Source organism: Fusarium coffeatum (genome assembly GCF_003316985.1).
Source record: "Fusarium coffeatum strain FIESC_28 chromosome Unknown BRIP53273_contig_45, whole genome shotgun sequence".
Classification (NCBI taxonomy): domain Eukaryota; kingdom Fungi; phylum Ascomycota; class Sordariomycetes; order Hypocreales; family Nectriaceae; genus Fusarium; species Fusarium coffeatum.
Window position 1 is genome coordinate 297828 of NW_022157842.1, and position 26136 is coordinate 323963.

General features: G+C 49.4%; 7 protein-coding genes across 7 annotated transcripts; 4 read left to right on the forward strand and 3 right to left on the reverse strand.

Moving 5' to 3' along the window:
* Positions 1-934: 934 nt before the first annotated feature.
* On the forward strand, positions 935-3086 carry FIESC28_02106 (uncharacterized protein; the record flags this gene model as incomplete). Its single annotated transcript, XM_031156256.1, has 5 exons — positions 935-1007; positions 1084-1202; positions 1303-1593; positions 2741-2994; positions 3050-3086. The coding sequence occupies 5 exons, from the start codon at positions 935-937 to the stop codon at positions 3084-3086; spliced, it is 774 nt and encodes a 257-aa protein (XP_031019789.1).
* A 1620-nt stretch (positions 3087-4706) lies between these two features.
* On the forward strand, positions 4707-5717 carry FIESC28_02107 (uncharacterized protein; the record flags this gene model as incomplete). Its single annotated transcript, XM_031156257.1, has 2 exons — positions 4707-4779; positions 4981-5717. The coding sequence occupies 2 exons, from the start codon at positions 4707-4709 to the stop codon at positions 5715-5717; spliced, it is 810 nt and encodes a 269-aa protein (XP_031019790.1).
* Positions 5718-16889: 11172 nt separating this feature from the next.
* On the reverse strand, positions 16890-17144 carry FIESC28_02108 (uncharacterized protein; the record flags this gene model as incomplete). Its single annotated transcript, XM_031156258.1, has 1 exon — positions 16890-17144. The coding sequence occupies one exon, from the start codon at positions 17142-17144 to the stop codon at positions 16890-16892; it is 255 nt and encodes an 84-aa protein (XP_031019791.1).
* Positions 17145-17531: 387 nt separating this feature from the next.
* On the forward strand, positions 17532-18851 carry FIESC28_02109 (uncharacterized protein; the record flags this gene model as incomplete). The annotated part of the gene is made up of 1 exon (XM_031156259.1): positions 17532-18851. One exon carries the CDS (start codon positions 17532-17534, stop codon positions 18849-18851), a length of 1320 nt encoding a protein of 439 aa, XP_031019792.1.
* A 328-nt stretch (positions 18852-19179) lies between these two features.
* FIESC28_02110 (uncharacterized protein) lies at positions 19180-21298 on the forward strand (the record flags this gene model as incomplete). The annotated part of the gene is made up of 2 exons (XM_031156260.1): positions 19180-21129; positions 21263-21298. The coding sequence occupies 2 exons, from the start codon at positions 19180-19182 to the stop codon at positions 21296-21298; spliced, it is 1986 nt and encodes a 661-aa protein (XP_031019793.1).
* Positions 21299-22500: 1202 nt separating this feature from the next.
* On the reverse strand, positions 22501-23862 carry FIESC28_02111 (uncharacterized protein; the record flags this gene model as incomplete). Its single annotated transcript, XM_031156261.1, has 1 exon — positions 22501-23862. One exon carries the CDS (start codon positions 23860-23862, stop codon positions 22501-22503), a length of 1362 nt encoding a protein of 453 aa, XP_031019794.1.
* Positions 23863-24699: 837 nt separating this feature from the next.
* Positions 24700-26106, reverse strand: FIESC28_02112 (uncharacterized protein; the record flags this gene model as incomplete). Its single annotated transcript, XM_031156262.1, has 1 exon — positions 24700-26106. One exon carries the CDS (start codon positions 26104-26106, stop codon positions 24700-24702), a length of 1407 nt encoding a protein of 468 aa, XP_031019795.1.
* Between the last annotated feature and the right edge of the window lie 30 nt (positions 26107-26136).

Here is a 26136-nt window from a genome sequence, read left to right on the forward strand (position 1 = left end):
GGCGCAGATGCCTAAGCGGCAAGGCAAAGCTCACGACAAAGACACGACCAAACATTTCTGCGGTGATCTCATCTTGACAAAAGTTTGTTTAGGCAGACAGTCCGAATCCTCATCATCATGTCGGACGCCGCTGAAAGGCGAACATTAATCACCTGACCCCGAGGATAAATAGCCAGTGTTCCCTTCCTTTTCTGTTACTCCAACTCTCGGCACATGCGACTTCCATTATACGCCTGGGCACTGTCCCTTCCCTTCCTACACACATTGTCCTTCCCTTTCTTAGGATACCTTTTCTTCACTCCACCACCAGTGTCCATTTCACTCCTTCAATACATACTGCAGACCTCCCAGGAGACGTTGAATGGTCAATGGGCCATCGTCACTGTAAAGGGAAGATCAGTGACCAAAGGATGTCGATGACTTTGGTATGATGCTCTATGCTGCAAATTGACAGGGTACAGTCTTGCAGACGTGGGTTGTCTCTACACTCAGTCGGATCTCGACGATACTGCATCCATTCGACACACACATATGTAGTGAGTATCCCTCTATAACACCCGAGTAATAACTGACCGAGGACCTGAACAGTGACAGCGACTTCAACCGTTAGTATCTTTGCCTTCCACGCCATTTATACGTCTGAGGCAGTGTCCCTTCCTTTTCTACTCCAACTCCGACGGCTTCTTCCTTCCATTCTTTGGAAGACAATGCACCTTTTTCTTTGGCAGGTAAGACAACACTCTTCCTTTCTCTCAGTATACACAACAGACGGGCTTTCAACTGAATTTGACTCTTCAACGTCGCACCGCATCTAGGGCTATTCTATTCATATACCATTGCGGGCACAGCCTAACCCGACATTGTCGGCATCACTCTTTCCGGCCCATTCGACTCTTCATCTCGGTCACACGGTTAATGCAAAATTGCCGCCACCATGATGTGGTTCAGCATCGTGTCAACCCTGTGCAAGAAGGTCTCTGACGGAGAGGCTACATTGGCACCGTCCAGTACATCAATCGAACACATACAGTGAGTGTCCCGGCTATAGTAGTTTGACAATGACTGACCAAGGACCCTAATCAGTCACACGTCTGGAACCCATCGTCCCTGACGAGCTTGAGATTCGCCCTGATCCACAACTGAGGCCGAACGTCTCCTCGAAGATACAGATGAGATGGACAATCCCGACAATGATGGAGATTGTGTGAGCCTCAAAATCCTTTGGAAAACGTGTCTATGAGTATTCCGGCGCTCTACAAAGTTGTGCTTTCTGTGATGAACCAATCGCAATAGCTGCGTTAGGATATCGACAACTCTCCATTCGTGTTCCTGTTCCGTCCTGAGCAGGATATTCGCCTACGACAGTCTGCGACTGGGCCAAGAGTCGCAAACTCCGATCTCATCTGCCCTTATCAACCCCGACGACATCAAGATCCGATGGTAGAACTGCATATGACGCCTTTTGCAGCAGCCTGTTCACACCTCTACTCTCTGATCGCAACAGATGAGTTTGATCCTTCTTGGGTCCTCCGAAGCTTCCGCAGTCACCTTCGACTTCCCGCCTCAAACGTCGACGGAGCGTTCCTCGGCGTGGTTCGTGTCGCCCTAGGATACAAGGACGATCGCGAATACATATGACGCTCTTTGCGGCAGCTCGCCCACACCTATACCCTCTGATCGCAACCGATGAGTTTGATCCTTCTTGGGTCCCCCGAAGCTTCCGCAGTCACCATCGACTTCCCCCTCAAATGAGAAGGGGATTCAAGGCCCCATCTTACCGCGACCAGACACGAAGACATCGCTGTCAGACCTCAGATCATTCAGTCTCATTACGAGACGATTGGATGCATGAATGAACACATCAGCCAAGCGCTTCACAAGTATGTGATTGCGATTGAAAGCCGTGCAAGATGGTGGACCCAATACAAATCTCGAGTAGCCTGTCCCTCTTCAACTCTATTATTGATTGCATCATCCTTGACGCTCTTCCCCTTTGGGAAATCTTATGCATCGCAGCGTATGTATAAGACTGCCGTGGCTTGTTCAATCTGACGCCTGATCTAGGTTCCATACACAATATCTTCCCGAGGATAGTCTGCGCAAGAGACAGCGGGAACTTCCAGGACGTTGACTCATCAGGGTAAGAATTTGGAACACCATTGTCTTTTATTCGTTTCATTTTGGATGAAAGAGTCTAATTGATACTGTGTAGGCAGTTCCATCGAGAAAACCTTTTTCGTCAACCGTCACCGTCGCCTGTCACATTTACACACAGAACGATTAGCTCATTACCGTTCGACACTCGAAACTGATGATTCTCAATTGACTGAATGTCGGAACAAGTACAGGTTGGTGACCAGTTTATTACAGTCAAACATCGGGGCTGACGACGACTGGCAAGACGGGTTGAAACCAATTTACATGGCTTTGACAACGCCTTCAGGTTGACCCACAGCAGTGGCAGGAATACAGCAGGCAGCAAGAAAGTCCTGCTCCAGGCATTCCCATCACCACTTCTATCGCGACCTTTACCACCATACATTACTGCCGCCCAGTACTCTCACTAGCGCCCTGTTGCTCGTTTTGCGTCTTTCTCGTCATTGATCTGTTCCCGCTTCGCCTGTTTCTGCCTCCGCTGCCCGCGCCTCCTCCGCCATCCTTTTATGCAGCTTGCCGTCCCTACCACCAGCTACATCTTGGTCGCCATATTTTTCGTCATTGTTTTATAATATACTTGTAGCGGTCGCGATGTAAGGTCAAGAATACAGCACGGCATCCCGAAGCCATCCAGCTTCGAAACAGGTCCTTGACTGTACCCTACTACACGATTTACGACAGTGAGGATGATACACATGACGACCAGGCCGTTCAGGAGAATGGGAATGAATATGGCAACTTCGCCTCTGAAGCCAGTAGTGTGGACCTTTACAAAAAGGCGTTCCGGAAGGGTGTACAGAAAATGGACCGACGGATTGATGATCGTGGACGACCTAAGTGAGTACATGATGACCGGGTAATTGGTGCTAAAGATACTGATCCTAATGTACAGCGCGATCTTGACGAGTTTCATGGCCACGCCTCAGTGACTCGACGGACCGAAATCCATTCCTCCGAGTTACCGAGGCGGTGGACAAGACCCCGGCGTCATTACCGAAGAAACGATCACAGCGACACTCATCCGGCAGGCCACTGAATGTTTCGAGAACGAAAGAACGCTTCTGGCCCACCAGAAAAAGATCGCGGCCTTGAAGCTGGACGTAACAGGGACAAACTTGACGCCAGTACCTATCGCCGACTAGTAGCCGCCACCTCTTCGCGGTTTCTCTACCGCTGCTATCCTTTCCTGTCGCCTCTGCCTCGGTCCACGTTCAAGAGATGATATACTGAGGTTCACCCTTTGGCTCAGGCTAGACAACTCAACCTGCATAAGTCTCAGGAATGTATATTGCGACCCCAAGATCATCCGTATGAACGACAGATACACGGTCTACAGAGCTGTCATCTGCACTTGATCCGAGTTCCTTCTCGCCGCCGCCTCCTCACACTTTCTTATTTGACCCTCTCTCTGATCCCCACTATCACATATGACTCTTTCTCTATATGTAGACAAAAGTCAGATTCTACATCGATACCTTTTATTGCGTCGACAAAAACACTTGGAGGCGGATTGATGCAGGACAGAGGGTTGTGCATATCGGGGCCACTGGGCTCTCCCGTCATTCCATGTTGGATAATTTACCCCCAAGAAAGATAACACTGATCTGTGTAAGTTATTACCTGCACGGCCTATTTCTCTATCGATATACTGACCTTGCTGTAAAAGAATATGCAAGACGGAAAAAATGTTTCGCTATACCTGTCACACAAGGGCATACGACTGTGCTCGTTGTCATTGACTCTGGGACGATCATGAACGAAGACAACGCTCACAACTCACCATCTACATGCCGCCCTCACGAAGTTCGAGATACTCTACAACGCGACAGAAAAGCTGTCAACAGTGTTCTAACGCCCGAGCGAGATGTGATCGCAGGGAGAGGCGGTGCAACCAGGACCATCCAAAAAGCAAAACTCGATCGAGGAACCCGCGGTACACAGCGAGAAGCGAGTCAGAATATCGATCTCAAGTTATTTAACGTGGTTTCGCTTACCACCCACCGCCCAGCGCAACGTCGGGTTCCTGCGTATTCGAAACCGCGCGCGCCCGACCCTGTAACCCGGGGTTGAACATCGTATCCGAAATCACACGACCGTAGCAAACTCTTCGAATGTATCGCCGCATCTGCCGCTAACCTCTTGTGCCTGTTCTCGTTACCACCGCCCCATATTGCTTCTATATATATGATTTCGATCTTCTTTCGACAGCCCAGACTTCTTTCAAGCCGATTTTATATATACTTCATGACAGTGTCGCCATCGCCTGGCTGCCTCGTACTATTCCGGGATGGCCTTGGCCTGGTAGACCGTCGGAAGAAGATGACAGTCTGGGTATCTCGCCCATCTACCATGAGTGGCTACACAGGAATGGCCACAGGGTTCCCGAGGACGAAACTCCTCTCTCGGCGGATGAGATGGCGTCGCGGTTGGAGAAGGCCCTCGCTAGGGATCCTCGCCTGGTTGGTATCACCCAGGTTAGGGCTAAACTATGGTGAAGAATACCGCCATCGACCACAAACATCTACTCCTCTATATTATACTCGACTAGGATGGAAGCCTCCGACATCCGACAAGTGTACGATTTTGAGCGCGATGGGGAAGCTGCTGCCACTCCCATCGCATGTCAGTCAGCTTCGATGTATTAGCATCGTTTGACTTCCTCAGGCTCAACTATATACAGTAGTAACCTGCACATTAAATGCACATCGACGAGCGCCCATATATATATCACGAGTGCGGAAAAATCCACGGGAAGGGGGATTCCAACAGGTTGATTTAATCAGTCAACCTTATATGTATCCCTTACGGACGCTTTACTCGCAGATCTAGACCTGTACTTCATCCACCCGTTCTTCGTTTCAAGGCCCAAGGTTATCGCCCTGTTCATTCAGAACCCCTCAATAGCTGAAGTTGTCAAGGCTAGACTCACTCTTCAGACCCTTATCTCCAACACCGGCCTTGACATGAGTAGCATCGAAGCACGACTTCTTTTTCGGATGCCCTTCCAAATTCAATTACGATTACCGCTTCGCCATGCTATTCGCTCTCAATTGCAACCCAGCCATCCTCGTTACGAAGCATATCTCATCGCTATCTCAATCAGTCGTGCTCCTTGGTATTTCAAGGATGCGGGGATTACACGCCAGGATGTGCAGGATGTATTACGCGCCTTGCGAGGGAGCTCTCCTATAATATACGGAAATACTTGGGTCACTCTTGACATTGTCAAACTTCATTACGCCACCCCAATGGTTTCCGGTGATACCACCCAGCTCTTGGACATCGCCAAGGTCTTCGAAGCTAATGTGGAACTTGTACACAACACGTACGGCCACTTGCTGTACGCCTTTCAGGAACATGGGCTTTGGCCCGACCCTCTGCCAGTCGAAACAGCAGTGGAGCATTGTGCTGATTGGGGAACACGCAGTTTCCGAGTGGACGTGTCGTGGCCAGTATCTCCCGAGGCAGATGAAGATGCTATTGAGGAAAGACAGGAAAGCACAGATTGTTACTTGGAAGATGCCGATGAGTTCGCTGAATGGAACATTCAGCGAGGATGACAAGTTGCGATTTCACACCAACTTGTTCCTCAATCTCGCCAGATAACAGCAAGTCCAATATATACTATACAGTACGCGACCTCTTGTCGATATGATGACCGTCACCTATAGATGGTGCAGCATATGTCAAGAAGAGTCGTGGGGTCCACGATGCGACGACTGCGCAGGAGAAGCCCGATGGACAGGGACCCGAGGATCAGGGGCCTGAGGGTAAGGACGCGAAGACCAAGACTTCCTGGTGGTGGTAAACCAATACCCTCGCCCAGTCTGACATTGTAAGTCATGCCACTCTGCTCATAAACATATACTGACAGATCTAGTTCTCCATCCATACGACCGAAACCAGTTCCAAGCTATCCCATCGAAGCCAGATGCGATGAAGACCAATTCAGAGAATTGAGACACCGTGAGACGGTAAAGGCGGTATAAATTTGTTGGCAGTTATAGAGGGATATACTGGGCAATCTGACGCAAGGTGCCGACCTCAACTCTTCCCATGGACCTGACTTATATCCACCATGCCGAGGAATATACTTCCTTCAACAGGTATAGTAAGCACATTGGATTATCAGAAGGCAACTGACTCAGTATAGAATTAACACGGTGAAAGAGGAATCCAGCCAGTGTCCGGCCCCAAACTCCAATTGCCTGAGTATCAGTGTCATCACCCACCACGGTCGCGCCTACAACGATTGCTCGAATTACCGTTACAACCCAAAATGGCGTCGCAACTAGAATGACTTCGCCACCATTGATATATAATAACGCCACTTCGATCATTACAACGGCTGCACAGTTCTAAGCCGAATGTACGAACCAATGGGTAGTGGCACACTCCTGACTATGAAACCAAGCACCCCAATCCGCTGGTTGTCAACGGTGTTGAAACTACTGCGGACTACGGGCCAGTGACGTGTCGGCCTGTTGTCAAAATTGGCAGGAGCGCCAACTTCAAGGGTTGACTTCAGACCCATAGCAGGCAACAAAAACAACACAGTACATCACCAATCTCATCGCGACCTCTGCTACTATATAACTGCCGCTAGCTATCGTTTCATTGTTTATTTGGCCCCTTCGATCTTTTTCCTCGCACTACTTTTACCTCCACCGTCTCTGCTACCGGTATGCAGCTCAGCGTCTGCATCGCCACCTCCATTTCGATCGCCATCATTCCTTGATCGTGCATCCGCAGCTGTCGCCGTGTCTGCCACGAAGTAAGCATATGGTCTCCTGAAAATTCGATGCCAAAACACTGACGCTGATGTAGAGCATTGAATTTATCGAGCGCCTCAGCCAAAATACTTTGGTAATCGGGACACTGCCGAGGAAATGGACGCGCTCATACAGCAAACCGTCCAACGTATCAACAGCGAAACAACACTACTAGTCCGCCAGCAGAGGATTGCAGCTCTACATAGGAAGCGTGCATCGCTGAGGGAAGAACACAGATCTTGGGAGAACAGGATCGGATATTCCCGCGCACAGATCACATTCCCAGGCGAAAAGCTCGCATCTTGGCGCGAAGCAGCAGGCGATTTTGCGCACAAGGTATCTCAATGGGATGCAAAGATTGTAGAACCTGAAGGGAGAAGATACCAATGAACCAAGATCTGGTGATGCTCAGGAGCCCAGCACAGCCGACCACGACTAAAGCTTGCGTGCTCGCAGCGAGAGCACAGATCTTGGAAGGACGGGAGCGAATATTCCGACGCACAACTGACACAAACGAAAGCCATCAAGTCTTTGGGAAACTTGCTCCAGCAGAGGCAGTGACTGAAGAGCCCAGGGGCAACGGAGACAGGGAGCCCGATCTCAAACAGAAACAATTCGATGATATGCTGGCTGGCTATCAAGGAAACACGATCGCTCGTTTCGAGTCGCTACTTGCAGAGAGTAATATCCGCTGCCACCTCCTCCATGACCGCCTTTACAGCTTTCGCTATCTACCAATTTCGCGACCATTCGCCGCCTTCCCGTGGCATCCTCTTTGTCCGCTCTTTTTTTCCCCACCACCGCTGCCGCCGCCGCCTCTTCCATTGTCCCTTCGTCTCTGTCTCTACTGCCGCCGCCTCTGTTGTCAATCAAGGATGACTATATAAAGCACTTGAGAGGAGTCAATTCAAGACTGATGGAACATGGGATTGCACATTGAGGCCAGACCCTGTTCTCCACTCGGCCCACGCTGGACAACCCAGCTCCCAGCAAGAACGAAGACAATACATGATCCGTGAGTTTATGTGGTGCAAGAACGTTGCATTTCTGTCACAGCATGCTGAAACATTTGTACACAAATAGAAAATGCATACTATGTAGTACTGCCCCCGGTACCCCCGATGCCGCCGTCCTCCCCGCTTCCGCCGCCCTTTGCTGTCGTCCATTACTGCCGTCTGTCCCAACGATGCAATCGATGAGAGCATGTCCTCCTCTGGGAAAGACTGAGCAATCGTCTCCTGCCTCGGGGTACTGTGTGCTCTTGGGAGACAATGTGACCGGATGAGCACACACTGAATTGGACCACAACACAGGCGTATCGGAACCTCAGTGTCGAGTGGGACACCTCCGATACCAGCTGGACCATGTTCATACAGGACCTTGATAGGCTCGATGCTCTCAAGAAGAATCAAGCCAGTACCACGCCTTAAAGAACACTGGTCGTGCTGAGAACGGCCAGGTGACGGGCCTTGTTGCGCCCAAGAGGACACGGTACCACGTCAAAACACGAAACAGTTGCCCATTCTATCTATGACTCCGACCCGAACCCCTTCAGCACTGTCAAACTTGGACATGATGTTCATCTTGATTCCAATCTCGACCTCGCGTGAAATCGAATACGCGACAACTCGGTGTTGCGTTGGGCGGCGTGTTCCAGCTGCAGCTGTCTCTACTGTGTTCAGGCATCATGTTCTTCTTACGATGGTGCAACCGAGCATGGAACACTCCCTTCAATCGACCTCCGCTGTCCTATATGAGTTCTATCCACTGCCGTCGCCATCGTCATCTTATGCTCCATCTTGTCACTGCCGCTATTTATTCACTTGCTATATATAAGAGCGAACTTGCTTTTCGACAATCTGGGCCTCGTTTGCGACACAACAACATGGCACTCGGGAGTATGATCGGATCAGACAGCGGGGACAGCGGCACTTTAAGGACTAATACCGAAACTTATATATACCTAGTCCCGACCGAGCTACTCCTGGTGCTGCTCATGTTGCTGTCTATGGTTTTCCCTTTATTGAGTATGCTTTGACACTCACTTGCGTCGTCGAATGGGCATGTGCCGAGTTCCCATGTGAATGAGACATCCGCATCTCAACGGTATCCTCGCCAATCGGTCAATACATCCTGTTCAGTCTTGTCTCCCAACGAAAAGACGATCCTCCGGACCCTACCCACGACTTTCAATCTCTACCTACGAAGAGTCGTCAAATCTACGATGGCCGGTCGCTGAAGTAGATTTAGGAGGCACTTCCAAGTCATCAAAGAGCCGACCATGAATGCGCGCCTGATCCTTTCGCTCGACGAGAACATTGACGACCATATCGCCCACCCATTCGGCAGTGAAGAAGATGAGAGCTTCAAGCGATTTCACATATTTACTTCCAACATGCCCTGTCCGCATCATCCGATCTCGTTCAAAGTTCCTGAGCATTGTCAAAAACAATCATTTCGAAAAGTGTTTCTTAAATCTCTGCCGAATGGGCTTGTGGCAATCAGCCCAACGCGACAACCGTGTAATAATCATGCTATTCGACCAAAACCTCCTCCTCGTTCCGTTTCCAACAAGAAGGCCATCCCTTCATCTCTTTCTGCGACATAGAGTATTTGTGGACACAAGAGCCTATGGTTGACAAGACAACCTTCGGCGCTCGCTCAGTGCGTGTTCTGTCTGCGTCGCCGTTCGCACCTGTGCTACGAATGCCACACCAATGTGTTTGGATGAGATTAAGAAGTGCAACCGGAGCATCGAAACAACTGAGTGTACAATCTTCGAGACTGCCATCGACGCATTTGAGGCTCCTGTCAACACATCAATCCAGGATGGACAAGTGAACCCTTGGCGAAGGGCAATACTATGATCTGTGTACGTCACAGGCCACAAGATGCACTGACTACTGCGATGTACTAATATACCCGCAGTCACAATCCAACCATATATCACGAATATATACTATACACGCAATGCTCGAAGCTCCCGAATCAGATGGAATATACTCATGAGACCTCTTTTCAGTAAAAGAAATCTATGTGGAGCAATTCCATCAGATGCAGGGAACAAAAAGGTGTTCATCAACCTGAAAGGGGATGGAATCAAACTCTCATTCCATCTGGCTACTGACAGCCTCAGCTCGAGCTCGCGTAATTCAACATGAATCAAGGTAGTTCCCAATGCAACGCCATATGGTGAATTCGTTTGGCAAGGTTCCGGAATGACGTTGATCCTCTCATCGACGAGGAAACCAAGAGCCTACACATCGCCACGACCGGAAAGGAGTCCAAGTATGTGAAAACTCTGACCATTACAGCGGTGTATATTGTTCTTACGCACCATTGAGCCTATGCACGAATCCAACAGCGGATGTGTTGGTAAACCACGACGCCACTATCCTTTCAATAGGGATATGTGAGTAACCGGATGATTTATTGTGATTCAATACACTGACCCCCTTGACTAGATTCCTACATTTGTTCATTCAGCTCATCCTTTGCCCAGATGCGCATGAGTACTACCTATCATCGTAGGACTACTACAATACAACACAACTATCGTCAGTCCTGGTACCATCCAGATCAACGACTATGACCTTGTCATCTCAGAACACTGGCCGCCGCCCTCCTTCTTGCCGCTACCGTGGCAACCTCTGCCTTTGTCTCTCTTTCGTCATCTAAGAATAATACGCTTGGGGTCTACATTTACCCAGATTGGAAAAGTCAGCGCCCTGCAAAAAACAACGCTATGGAGGTTTGTTCTTCGATCTCACTCATCTGTGGCAATGGCCATTACGGCGTTCACAAAGCCACCATTTGCCCCCGATCCAAACTCCTCCTCGCCATCTGCTTAGGCTATTCTCCGGTATTTCATTCCACCAGCACTAAATAGCAAACAATAACTCGTGTTGTTACAGGCATCGACATACATGATCATCATACTTTGCGATTGCTGGCACATACATGACAATGTTCTATATATGACCCGAGCGAAGCTTGCATACTCAAGACGAAAGAAAGTAAACCGAAAACAGCCCATTCGTCGGTTTGAAACTCAGAAGCCCAAAACGCTAGTCTACCTGGTCGATAAAACTGTTGCTGGCCGCCGCCGCCGCCATCCTCACGGCCACAGCCTCCGTGCCGCCTTCTCCTGTCCGGTCTTCTTTCTCATTATGGGTGCGACCCTGCATTCCATATCTATATATAATATATATCAACCAAATTCTCTACCGACCCCTCTGACTCTGCTAAAATGGTACGACTCCAAGGTCTTTGTTTAGCTCGAAATTGAGGAGCAACAGGCGGATGGTGATACATTGGATCTTAGAGCCACCTTGCGTGGTTTGTCATAGCATGACCATTGTCGTCGCCCCGCCTAAAATCATCGTCGCTTTGCCCTGGCTGGCCAAGACTACTCTCCGAGCGGTGGTCCATACCGTTTTACGACTTCGACCTCTCGAGTATCTGAATCCACCAACACCCGGAGGACAGCAATGAGATCTTGTAGCAAGCCAGTCAAGACCTTGGGATGGACGACTTGATGGTTACAATCCAGGGCAGGACGGACGGCAAGCCTATCGACGACAAGGTGGTAAAGCGCCTTCGACGTGCCCCTGAGAATACCCCTGAGAATACCCCTGAGGAATTCCAAGCCCGGGACGACCAGCTCCCTACCGCCGTTAACTCACAAGGTTGAGAGAAGAGGGAAGGAACTCGAAATCCTCTATATATACACATCGACCATGATGTCACTTGCAGCATCTTATATATATCACATCACGTCCGCTGTCTCTATCGCCGTGTCACCGATAGTCGAACCGCATATTGTCAATCACAACCGGCGCACTTGCCAAGCTGACGATCCGCAACGAGAATGACTCGAGATTTCAATGCCGACAATGTCCAAACTTGCCTCGACTGAACAAAAGGCTAGACGCTTGGATTTGCCGCTTGGAGCCTCGAAGAAACGTCGCAGGCCACCCGTGAACCGCTGGAGACTATTGAGGGAGAGTTGCAGATCACACAGCAACAGCTCGAAGTTGACATGGACGAGGTAGAGGCGGATGCGTTGAAACTTAGAGCCTCTCGCACTTGAATTCATCTTGAAGAGCTGAGAATGTCGGTGATCGCACCAGCGACCACATTTACGGTACCGGTTATGAGTACGATGGCATGGCTCACGCAGAGAGGCTACTCATCGATCATGGCTTGTCTTACCTCGTAGTCGCGCGTGGTTCATCCGGGTATGACCATCGCGTCCTTCGGGAAAGGTAGCAGAGGTTCCGAAACCCTTCTACCGACGTTATCGGCATGAGCGGGCGCCGGGAAAGTCCCGCTCGTCCCGAAGATCATATGCGTCACTACACCCTTTCTAGATCAATACCATGCGTATATTCGCCGTGCTCCTCAAAGCCCCTTTCTCGCTTTGACCGGGACCGTATCTGGCGCGTCGTCTGAGACCAGCCGGCAAAAGAGCAGGAGCTCATCCATTATGTCCAGCTCTCGGATGCTCAATGTGAGACTGCGCGACATCGGGTCGAGATCACTGAAAAGCGCCGTGATGCCAGCAAGCCTCGGGTGCAGGACGCTCAGCTCCAGGTCCGTGCTTCCCAGAAGTAACTGGAGGCAGATGGAGAGGAGATCGACTCAGCTCTCACGCAGTTGTGTTTCCAGAAGTTACAAGTAAGCCAATCAAGAAGGTCCCTCACAGCCTGCAGAACGAATCATAGTACAAATAAGAGACCTTCTCTGCTACCTTTTTGAAGGCCTAGAAGATATGCAGATGACGATTCTGAACGAGCCGGAACACACCAACGCCGTTGAGTCTAACACTGACCACATCTCTTCTTTGTGGCTGCGCCTGTGCGTGGTTCACCTGCGTATGGTTGGGTGACAGGTACCAGACGATCTATCTCGATACAGCTGCACACATATGGAGCACGCTATCGAGACTTGCTTGAAGGCTTCGACACTGCTCTTAAAACCTGAAGCTCCGTCAATCTGGACGAAGTCGAGCTGAACTGGACCTGTGAGTACTTCATTAGGCTCTGCTTCCGCCATTGGAGGTTCTTGGATCGTATAGGTTTGAACTTGCACTTCTGTTCTTCTGTTCTTCTGAATCATTAGATACTTAGTCCCAATCATTGCCCAATTGAACATGCATAATGTCTGTCTGAATCACCGAACTCTTTCATCAATTATTGCCCATTTTCTGTTGGTTTATACCATTGAACAATCGCTATATATTCCTGATTCCTGAACATTTTGTTGAATTGATCAACTGCGTTAATTGCGAAGTCCCTCGGAATCATCTTCTTTTTAATTCTATTATATTATACTCAAATGCACCTGAACTACAAATTTGAGCCTACCCCTTCAATCTCGGCGATCTCATCAGAAAGCGAGTCAACGGAAGGGTGAAACGCATTCAATCCTGTCACTGCCTTTTAGTGTATACAAACCAACGACACTTCATTTCTTTGGCAACGCATGAATTTATCCCAATTTCACTTCTTTCCTCCAGCGATGGTGGTATTGCTTTGTACTCACTTTCCCGCTTTGGCGCTGACAAATCATTGGATTTCTTTTCCCCGACATTCCACAACTCTGGAAAGATCTCCAAGTCTTGGAATGCCTATGCAATTCAACGCTACCTCCAAGGCAACCACTTCCGGTCCTTCGGCCCCGACCGCACTTCCTTGATCATGACAAATTCATGAAGACGCCAAGCACTGGGCGCAATTTTGATCCGAATTGTTCAATAAACCAACAAGGGATCAGCCAACGCACCTTTCAATACCCCTCCCAAACACCTCCGTCAACACGCTATTGCCGCTGCCATGTTCTATCCCCGATAGCCAATTATACAATAAATTATAGTGTGAGTTCTAGACCCCTTGGCCAACGAACCTGCTCCGCATATCGCTAATGCCTACGTAGTTGACCAATTTTGATCAGACCCCGTAGGCTTCTCAGCCAGCTTTATCACACAGGTGTTTCGTACGCCCGTTTCGATCGGATCCTCGGTCTCTAAGCGATCGCCGCCTCTCTGTTAATTACGCCGATTGCGCCGTCTTCAAAGCTGCCGCCATTTGTCCCATTGCCTCTGCCGACTGTGGTCACCGAACCGCTTCTGTTGCCCTTGTCGCAGCTGCCTCCCGTTCCCGCGCCCACTGCACTGACTGCACTGTCTTCGCCGCTGCCGCCGATTTTCACTCCGCCGCCTCCGTTCCTTTGTTATTGCCGCCTCTCAGGTACCCCATCAATTTTGATTCCGCGCCTACCGTCATGATATTCTCAAGAACTCTGGTGGCGGTGTTGTTCCATATCCCATTCCGCACCACCAAACTACAGGTATGCTAAACTTGTTACGCTGGACTATTCACTATCCTAACGTTGGTCATCTATAGACAATCCAAAATACCTGGAGAAAGAAGCAAATTGGACAGCAAGGCTCAAGTAATCGCGAGCAGCCCCATCGGATCAAGAAAGTCGACACCGTTTGGGCTCCCAGCACCGAATGCATCGTAACGGCAATTTGATGGAGACTTTGGTCAACCCCACGCTGGGCCACGATCCGACCGGCCCTCAGCAGACTGAGCAGCAAGGCTTAGGCGACCGCGAACAGCCTTATCGAATCAAGAAAGTCGATGCTGTTTGGGCTCCCAAGAGGCGAGAGTGTGTCAGCAATGATTAAGACCGTGGTCAGCACCACGCCGAGTCGGGATGAGACTGAGGATCAGGAGCCGCCCATCGAATCAAGAAGGTCGACGATATTGGGGCTCTCGATGTACGGATCTAACCGATAAAGTTGTTATCGGTTGTCGTCATATTGTCACTGTACCATGCTACCGTGACGTGGATGCTGAGAGTTTCAAATGCCCAGCACCTTGCAAGCACATTCTCCCATGCGGCCACCAGTGCCCAGGCTCATGTAGTGAATGCAACAAACCGGACGGAAGCGTCCAGCATCGCGCGTGTATGACGACCTGCGACCGACCTTTCGGACCGCCATTCACACAGCAGGGCTCGATCAGTCGCGAGCAACTTATCGAATCAAAACGTCGACGCCGCTTGGGCTCCCAACGCCGACTTCCTGAAAGTTGAAAGACCGCAACGGCAACGTGATGGAGACCGTGGTCAACACGACGACAAGCCACAATCCCTTCCACCGGGGATCAGGAGCAGCCGGAGCAAATCAAGAAAGTCAACGCTGATAGCTCCTGACTTCGCGAAGACACAAGACCGCAACCACCACAAGGTTTGGCGGGAGGCTCGTGGTTCTTGTGAGCCGGTGTATCACTGACGGCACAGACTCAACAGATGAGACGTTCTCATCGACCAACTTCATTAGTGCGTTAAGAAGTTCCTTCGAGTTATCACTCACCCTTCAATCAAACCACTCTCAATTAATCCATTCATCGATGCTATGTCATCACTCACCCTTCAATCAAACCACTCTCGATTAATCCATTCATCGGTGCTATGTCATCACTCACACTTCAATCAAACCACTCTCGATTGATCCATGTGGCTCGAGGCTCGAGCTACAACCTCCACATATCCTACTTCTGGGTCATTCTAGGGTGTTGCGAATTGAAGTCCGATTATCTATGGTGGCAGACCGTCAGAGCATGGGCACACTCTCACCATGAATCTCGATCCCCGAAAAGTGTCTCTATGACGAACAGCCGACAGACGGTCCAAAATGTTCCTACCAGCCAAAAGGTCTTTGCTGAATATTCACCGGCCCTGGCCCTTGTCGTCACTGGTTAGTGAGAACCTACTCTCGGTGTCCCAAATTTTACTTACATGTGTCTCTCTACCCTAAATCATGTCTCCACCGATCGAAATTCGACAAGCGCTCAAGCTTTCTTCAAGACGACCTGCAGCATGCCGACAGCCGATCGAATACAGCATATCGTACTTGAGCCCAACTAGAACTGGATCAACAGGAGAATATTCCACAGTCGGAAGCGATAACACGGAAGAAGTCAGTACATGGAGGTAGCAGCCATCCACGACACCGTTGGAGGCAAGGAACAAGGTTCAGCGGTTTCAACGCCAATGACACCACACAAGTCGCACCAACCGATCGGCGATCGAGAGTCACCTCAATCAGGAATATGAGGATTCATGGCCCACACAATACATGGAGTCTGACGATGGGTCCTGTCTTACCTTCTGAACCATGTGTACTATTGGAGCATGGTATTACGTTATACGTAGAGAACATTCAGATCCTTATCATGAACCTTGTGTCAGTTTCTCATGGGAATTGATTCGCATCGCTGCTGTTCACCCACCAATTGTGGCTAAAGTCCGTTGATGTACCAATGGTTAGTGAGAACATTACCGTTGACATGACAAAAACTGGATGGGTCGTTGACTTCTTGCGCGAATACACCTCACAAGCAGCAATATATTGATAAACGACTGTCCCATGCCTTTCTATCGTAGGTGCTATTTGTAGTCCCCTCAGACACTTTATAGCATTAAAATCTGGCCGTTTCTACCCTGTAGTCCAAATTTGATGTTTCTTGACGCTTTGTTCCCAACCGTTGCACGTGAGCAGTATCAAGGACATCTGCAATCACCACTGCTAGTACTGAAAATCACTTGGGACCATGATAGTCTTGCAGAATACTGATCGATGAGAACAATACCATCTATTTTTGGGTTTTTTCGAGCTCGTCTCCATGTCATCACGAGGCCTGGTGGAAGCTCTGTATGTGCTTCCCGGTATCATAGAGAAAAGGATCCTTTGTATTGTTTCACTGGCAAATATCGGTCTGGTATGAACTGTCCTAAGGTCTTTGATCACACCAACCATCCAACCACCATCCTTCTTTGCCTTCGTCTCAATATGCCAGCGAGTTTGAGTCAGAGAACTGGATCTGTCAGTATATGTCTACCAGTACGGAGGTAAAACTGACAATGTCGGACTTGGCAAGTCACGGCGACTTATGAGGCAGTCTTGTCTTCGGGTTTGTTACCACATCGAGCAACACCGGAATATGACCCTTTAGCCTTTTGAAGACGTCGTTCGGCCGCAGCTAATTCGCGCTGCGCATCGGCAGCAAGCTTCTTCAGGTGTGCAAGCTCATTCACCCGGCGGACTTTTTCGTCGTGGATCTCGGCATGGTTCGCATTAGGTCGCGTGGTAATGAGGTCAGGTGAGCGCTCATGAGAATCGTTGGTATCTACTTTGGGGGACATTCTGATCGGTGGTGTGTTTGTAGATAGAAGATTTGTGATTGCGTGTGTTTGGTGGGGTTTGCTCCAGAGAGAAAGAGGGAGCGTATTGTTGAGGTTTGCTTGATCGCTTTGCGACGAGAAGTTCTGTTATTCTCTAGCTCCACTTTAAATTGTCTGCATTTGTGCCACTTCTGGCACTGCTCAGAAACTGTTGCAAGATATCAGTCGCAGTTGACGTCACAGTTCGATAACGTGAACTCGACCCGCGAGCTGGCGCGTGACCTGCAGAATCACAATCACTGGAGACTTCATGGAATCTCTCCTCAGACATCATCCTACTTTCGGAGCACCAGAAACGTAAGTGTCTCGTTCCACTACAGTGATCAAGCTAAAAAGAATCCAGGCAAAATGGAGTCTACCGATATCCGGAGAATCTTCGAGCTTGAGCGCGATGCTCAAGCTGCCGCCACTCGCCTAGCGAACTTCCCCCCCAAGGGGCTTAAGATGAAGAAATCCTCGGGCATTGATTGCTTGGTGGTCATCATCCGGCACATCTACTGCAACGGGATGATGAGCCCGAACCTGGACCAAGAGCTTGAATGGTTCAAGGATTCTGAGGCAAAGAACCCCATACTGGGTCACGCCTGGCATGTTTTCGGCAACGAAAAAGCCGAGATTGAAAGGTCCACGAAAGACAGAGACAATGTCAACGTAGACCTTGGGAGAATGGGCTTTCGTGACCCCCCAAGCTTCATGGAGATTTGCGACTCAAACTTGATGAACGAAACGTTTTGGTCGCAAGACATCTTCCGACTCAGCCACCCTCCCGTTGATCCTACAACGGGAGATGACATACCGTTGTCGGCGAACGAGATTGCAGAGCTAAGCAAGCTCGTGTTCATACCGGAGGCCCCTGGTTCATGCATTCAAGACGTCGTAAACCAGGCCTTTGGCCACAAGAAATGGAAAGGACGTGAGATGTTCGTCGTTCCACACAAACCTTGGGCCGTGCGTGTTCTCTACCGAGTAGACAAGAACCTGTGTGATGTTGTGTCTATAAAACAGCTCAAGACTTTGACCCTCCCAGTCTGGAACCAGAGGGAGGACGTAGAGTACGTATGCTTTGAAGAGACCAGCCGGGTGGACTACTTTCTCATGGGTATTGTTCTCCTTAGGGAACAGCGCGGTCACCCAGATCTCGTTCGAACCTATTCGCCTTTTGGACAAAACGTTCCCGGCGCGTACGAAACACCATCGTACGTGAAGGATGGATGGTCTGTGGCCGAGTCGGGCACCTACATGTTGTTCTACGGCATTCAGAACGAGGACATCGGGAATACAGATGTCACCGACTTTGCCGAAGTTGCCGGCACGATACAGGATGGCGGACGACTGGATATGCTTACACATACTTTGGAAAAGACCAAGATGATTGTAAAGGCGAGAGAAGAAAAAGTCTCTGCTGCGAGCAATCCTCCACCTCCACCACCGTCTGAGCCGCAGCCTCCAAGGCCTTCTGAACCAGAAGGCCAGTCTTTGGAGCCAGACACCGAGATTCCCACGGGGCCCAGAAACCCGGGCAGGAATGAGACACGGCCTTTTGGTAATAACGGGCAACGTCGACACCCTCAAAAGCAGAACCGAGGTGTCAATCGGGGCAAAGGTACCGGCAAGAACCGTTTCAATAGACGCCGAGACGATGATGCTCGTGAACAACGTCGGGCGTAATCATTTTAAGTTCTTAACCAGCTAGTTCAAGTAATATATCCTCCTTTTTCCAGAACCTCTCTATCTCTTGACTATAACTTTGGATACTTTTCGTAATGGCTTATCATTTTGCTAGGAGTGTATTATTTATTGTCTTCTAGCTTCGGTATTCGTCAACCCTCGTTGCCTCCACTCCATGTGTACCTTCCATATCTGCTACCTTCCTTGTGTACAATCCAAGCGCACCTCCCATGTCAACTAAAACTTCCAAGTCTGAAAAATTTTATTCCAAGTCAACTGCATTTCCAACAGCCACATTTTGTTTTAGTTGTATCGAAACTGATCCGAAATGCAGTCAAACCTAGGTCAAGTCCGCTCAGCGGGCCAGTCATCAGCCAATCGCCTGCCAGCCCTTACGCCAAAGGATCAAAGGAACATTGACGGTGTCCAATCGATGTTGGATGAGGTCAAGGGACTTATGGTATCCTTGAGATGCGATGCTATTCCAAGTAGCCAGCAAACTGGAGACGAGGCTACGCACTCCGGGTTTGACCCCGAAGACCGGTTCAGGATTGGCGACCTGGTCAAGGAGTGTCAAGCTGTGATGGACTTGTCCAAAGATCTCGACAAGGATACCGAGTTGGCCACTTTGGCTTATAAGACGCTTGAAACCAACAGTCTTGCGGATGTCCAATCCGGCGATGACCAACAAGCTCGGCATACCCTGGCCATGCAAGTCATTCGTCTTCTCGCAGACAGTCCGGACAGGTTCCTAGCGGTTTTGCACAGCCTAGGGATACGAACAGGTCCAGAGTTCGATGCCAATATGCGGCTAGCCCTAGGCCACCTATCACCGTCGCAGGCAGACGTGGTGATGAAGGAGACATCCAGAGACGAATTGGCTTCTCTGGAGAAGAGCCATGAAGAGGTGAGCATGAGGCTAAAACAAGCCGAAGCTCAAGTTGAAACCCTCACGCAGAGGTTGAGTTCTACAGAGGCTGAGCGAGCCAGGTTGGAAGGAGATCGCTCAGACCAGGCTCAAAAAGCCGAAGAGCAAACTCGCTATGCTCAACGGGCTAGGTCTGACTTGAGTAGGCAGTTTGATAGGGTTGCAAAGTTAGAGTCTGCTCTTGAACTCGAAAAGCTGGACAAGTCTAGAATCCAGACCGAACTGGATGAGAAGAATTCGAACATCGCCGAACTGCAAGGTTCGGTCAATGTTCTCAAACAAGACAATTTCGAGGCTCATGCCACAAACGAACGTTTGAAGAGACGGTCCAAGGAGCAATCCGATGAACAAGCTGCTACGGTCCTCTCCCTGCAACGCAAAACGGAAGAAGCTGAGAATAACCGCGTCAAAGCGGTCAATCTTGAGAGCGAAACTGCGTCGCTGCAAGATAATTTGCGGCAATGCAACGCTAAACTACGGGAGACAGAAAAGGAGCTTGCAGAAGCCCAAATTGATCTTTCAGAGTCTCGTGGTCGTCTCACTTCTGCCAACCAGACAAGTGGCGAATCGAAAGAGCGGTGTCGCTCCCTTGGAGGTTTCGTCGATGAGCTGAAGAAGGATCTCAGGGAATTGGGACAGCAGCTTCAAGACGAACAGGAGAAGAATTCGGCCAACCGTCGAAGTATCCAGGAGAAGGATACCAAGATTGAGACCCTGGAACGGGGCAATTTAAAGCTCAACAACTTCATCATAGCCGTTAAAGGTAACGCCCTCGAAAAAATGAAGGAGCTCCAAGTAGCAAATAGTTCGCAAGTCGAACATGCAGCCTTGCTACTGAGGCGACTCTCCATTGATCAGGATTCCGAAGAGTGGAATACAGTAGGAAAGAAGGTCCTCACTGACTCATTGACTCTGGCCAATCCAGTCCAATGGAGGCCGTGGGATATCGTCGGGTCCTCTTCTGCTGACGAGTCATTGAGTATTCGACAGCACGACCGCAATGCCAATCTGATAGCTCTTGATATAATGGCAATCTTGGATGTCAAGGAAGCCGACTCTAGACATCTCTTGAGCTATCTACAGGCATTGCAAGAGGCACTACCAGGACCTTCAATGATCGAGAGTATCAGGCAACTGATACCTGACTGGTTCCTTCGTGCTGTTGGTGATCCGCGTCTGCACATCATGCACATGGTTGCTATGTGTCAGATAGTAAGTGCCCTTGTCCCAGAGAGGCACGAGAGCTTTGAGGCAGCTATCAATGCCGCAGACAGGCGAGTGTCCCAGCTGGCAGAGGCTCTTCAAGCCTATGATGATGATCCCACAGCTGGGATCTCACTACTAGAGTCAGTGCGTTTCCCTGAACTGATTCTAGCAGGGCTCCATCGCCAACCAGATGGAGTAATTGCAATCAGCTGTCAATCCCGCCAGATATGGTGGGTTGATAGCAGTACTATCTCTAAGCTGTATGGTAGAATTACAGTTCCTTTACAAGGAAGAGAGATTCAACTACTACTAGATACAGTTCAAAGGCAAAACTGGGTCATAAGGCACACATAGTTAAAGGGGAAAAAATAGTTTGTATAAATAAAATGAGTTTCTATGAAAGAGTTTTAAATTAAAGAAAAGAAATACCGCCTACTAATACCTCTTTGCAATTGCTGTCTTTTGAAGAAGAGCGCAATCAGAAAAGAGACTTGTTTAGGATTTAATACCAGCCACCTACAGATGATACACTTTGCGCAAAGTTACAACAGTCACCGGGTAAATGGGCATGCGAGGTAAAGTGTTCATAGAGTCCTATTGCGGATATATTATTAGTCGTCCTATTGATCAACATGTGTCCTTGTCTGGTGTCCGATCCTCAGTCCAATCCGACAACCCGTCACTCCGACCACTCTGTCGCTTTTATCGTAGTACACCTCAAAGTGTATTCGAGATATCATAGGTCTCGGAGTGGCGACCCTCAAGCGGGTGGATCTCCTTGCCGTTCCAAGGCCATTTGAGATCACGCCGTCCAGAGTTCAAGGGGCGGATGTATTTACCCCAGGCGATAGCGTCGGTAGCGCAATCAAAGAAGGATTCACTGACCCAGCGGTGATTACGAGAATGGAGTTCAGCAGCAACTTCTTGCTGCGCATCGAAATACAAACGATCCCACTGGTCTGGATCCCACTGGTAGCTACGGGACAACGTATCCCGGATAAACCGTTGACGATTTTCCAGATCGTGAGGATTGAAGATGGGAGTTTGGGACTGCCCGCTGGTGCTCGTTTATAAAGATTCGTTTATCTTTCGTAAATCCTAGATACAGTTAGTTGCGCAATAAGCAATAGGGTGAAGAGTCTTACTAACTCCTGCGTTATAAGGTTTTAGTAAAAGATTAAAGATGCAAGGAGGAGAAGAAATTTAGACTATCTAAGCAAAACTGTAACTAAAAAACTATAGGTAAAAAGACTATAGGTAAAAAACTATAGGTAAAAAGACTATAGGTAAAAAGACTATAGGTAAAAAACTATAATTAAAAGACTATGTAAAAAACTAAGTAAAAAAACTATAATTAAAAAACTAGGTAAAAAACTATAGGTAAAAAGACTATAGGTAAAAAACTATAACTAAAAAACTCTAGGTAAAAGACTTTAAGTAAAGGACTTTAGGTAAAGATAAAAAGTTTTATTACTAAGTAGCTTTCAAGAGAGTATACTATAGAGATTAAAATTATTAGGATAAGTTTCTAGCTAGTACTTGAATCTCGCTTATAAGATTCCAGAACTGTAAGACTTTCTTCTTATCCTCTAGCTCTTTCCTTAACTTCTGAAGAAGTTGCTCTAGCCTTGCAGTTGTAGTATTCCAGCGAAATTCAACAGGAAGATTTCTTAGCTGTACCTGACATTCTTCCATTGTTGCTTGGATCTGTGGAATAGTCCCGCGAATCTTAGCAAGCTCGTCTATAAATTCCTTCCGATTGCGGAGGTCCTCAAGACTCATTCCAAGATTCTGCTTGAAGATTGTCCTAGTAGACATGACATGCAAAAGATTCTTCTGGCAATCCCAATCTGAATTGGGTCCAATTCTAACCCCAGTTCCTCCCGCCTCGGTGGAATTGAAGCCGCGCTGGTAGACAAGTGAACTCGCTAGACACGTAACGAGCTGTTCAGCAACAGGTAGCTGTGATGGTTTCCAGGTACGTATCACGTTGCGGACGTGAAGCTTAACAGGAAGCTTCAGGGACCGCATAATGGCTACAGTGAGCCCCAGAGGCTTGTTGATATCCTTGAGACAATTCGTCCCATAGGTCCCCATGCGCTTTTCAAGGTTCTGAGAGCAGCCTACATAGAGAGGCGATTGTTCAATCCTGACTAACTTGGTAGGATCCAAAGTGGGATCGCACATAGACCTCAATGTTTCGAGTAGGGCCTCAATTCTTGGAACCCTTTCTTCCTTGTCAATGAAAACTGGGGTTCGTGATTCCTTACCCCCCGCCTTCTCATCGACGCGTCTGAGGTGTCTCAAAGCATCGTTTTCCGCATCGGAAAGCCCAGCGCCTGCAGCAAGGTTCTGGAACTTGACATAGGCGTGATATCCAGCTATGTACTTCTCAATTCCCCGGATCAAGAGTTCCATTTCTCTGATATTGAGGAATTTACCGTCTTCGCCGTAGCGGCTCAGACCGATAACATAGACGCCAGGAACATTAGCGCTGCTATGCTTATTCGGTGTATCGTAGCTGTTGAACTTTCCCGTCTGGTCATCATGGGCGACTGTGCCCGCCACAATGGACCTGATGACCCTGGGAGACATGCTGTGCATCAGCTCAAACATAGTCCAGCTCCTGTACTTGATGGCCTCGATGGTGGACTCAACACTGAAGCTGTGCTCCTGGAGCACTTCATCGTTCTCCAGGTCACTCGCCAACTTGGGGAGCTGCAAGTAAAGCTCATAGAGCGATTTGCCCCTGGCACAGATGTCGATCAACCTCATCTGCTCATCACCACCAGCCATTGGCATCTGGGCAGTGCGGGTAGCCCGAGGAGGCAGCGGGCGCGCCGGTAAATGTAAAGCCGGATTGTTCTGAACGCTCATTTTGTTGAATATGTGTTGGATGTTGGAGGTTGCAGGATTTCAATGGGAGCTGAGTGGTTGAGGAAGGTACATATTCAAGGGGTGAACGACATAGGGACATTTAGCATTTTACCCGATATGGAAGGGAGCAGCCAGGCAAAGCTGCCACTTTACTGTACACCAATCATTTAGTCACATTCTACTTTTATCTCACCACTTGTACTATCATCTCACTAGTGTCGCAGACGTCTCATCTCATTTCATCACAGTTTAAGTTTTGGGTTTTAGTGAAATTTGGGTTCCGAGAAAAATCGAATTGATGCCTCCAACAATCTATCTCCCTTTCGGTCTCGTCGTCAGAGTTTCCTTCAACAGTCAAAACAGCCGTCCAACCAAAAGTCCCATATTGCTTCATTATCTCGACGGCATTCGGACTCGGAATCGATCGTCAACTCGTTGATGCGTGTCAATTTGACCTCATTCGCGCACGGATGGGGGTGCGTAAAGTCAGGAACGGTTCGGCGGTATGGGCGAACTGGACTGCATCTGTTAGTATCTGTATATGGAGAACGAACTATTACTTACAATATACTCTGGCATGCTAAGATGATGGCGGCTCATTGGCCATATATGGCCGAATGGTTGAGAAGGTAAACGATGTTACCGTGCGACGCTGCCCTTTGTGAAGGGTAGCGTTCGAGAGCCTAGTGCCAGTGATGTTCACCTGCCTGTGTCAAACGCAGGCTGGTGAGTGATTGCCCTCTCGTGGAAGGCAATGATGCCATTTAACAATGTCCCTTTCAAGGGGTCATTGTTGGGAGACCATGGTAAGTGGTCGGGTAAGTCAACATGAGTGACTTACTTGATCATGTCATGATCATTGTCGGCATCATCCTCGGGCTGCTCCTGGTCCATCTCCGCATCCTTAGCCCGACGGTCAACTGCCTGGGCAAGCATCTCGTCCAAGGCGATGTCCATCCCTGTCCTCGCGGTGTTGGCAGGGAATTGACCATCCGAGGCTTGCGGCAGATCACTGGGTCGGTCTGGGTAGATATGACCGGCCACGATAGACGCAGCAATCTCCTCGGGGGACCCGTGAGCAGGATCCTTGGGCAAGTCATCGGGATTCTTATCCTTGTCCCATCGGCTTTGAAGTTCTAGGAAGTCGTTTCTTTTTCCGACTTCCTTCGCGAACTCCATGGTCCAAGGAAGGGCCTTGGGAAAGACAGCATCTTTGCCAGTCTTCTTCAGGTACTCCCTGAGGTACCAATCCCAACGTGGCTGGTCCTTGGAGGTTTCCAGCATTGGCATGTTACCTCGCTCGTAAACAAGGAGGTCAGCCTGGTCCTTGATGGACATGTCCTTGAACTGGTTGCAACTGTCAACCGGATGGCCTTTAGAGTTGCACAATGTGCAACCGTAGACATAGCCCTTTGGGGCGAAAAGGCAGTCCCTCAGAGCATGGTCGTCATTGCACTCGATGCATGAAGACCCAGGTTTGGTGGACAAGAGCTCCACCCCTCGTGCGAGGGCCTTGACCTCGCTGCGCCCGGTCGACTTGATCACCTTGGTGTTAGTCGCCTTGCGCTTCGCGAAGGAGAGCTGTCCTTTCTTCCAAGGCTGGACCTCAATGGTCATGGAATCTGCCCCCGAGCTTTCCTTCACCCGCTTCACGACTTCAAAGGCATCTTCCGCGCTGTTTATTTGCGCAATGGCTCCTCCAGTTGCGGTCGGAACCATGAAGCGGTCTTGGTGACCACCGCCGAAAGTGGTGTTGACCGCATGGCGGAGATTTACACCAGATCCGATGGCGTATTCACGGATCTCCCCCTCGGGGACCATCGCCAGCGGAGTGCTTGTAAGGGATTTGGGGTTCCCTTTCTTCACGCCCGGCCACGATCCCTTTCCGCTCTTGCCAACAGTGTTGACAGAGGAGCTTCGGGAGTTCTGGCCACCCTTCCCAAAACGGGAAGCAGAGAGGCCACGGTCACGGCGACCAGGCAAATCACCTCTTCCTGACGCGTTTGAAGGCGCCGGAGAGTTGTTGCCACGACGGGCACCAGAGTTGCCAGAACCCCGTGTTTCCGCGAGTTCCTGCGCGGCAACAGCACGCTGCGCTTCAGCAGCAACACGCTGCGCATCAGCAGCAGCTTTCTTCAGCAGCTGCATGTGCGAATCGTCTTCCGGGAACTCATCTTCCCAAACGGTTCCCTTGCGGTTGCGAGAGCGCCCGCGCGAACCATTCCTGTCTCCTTTGGGAGCCATTTCGAAGGACTGTTTTTTTTTTTTTTTTTT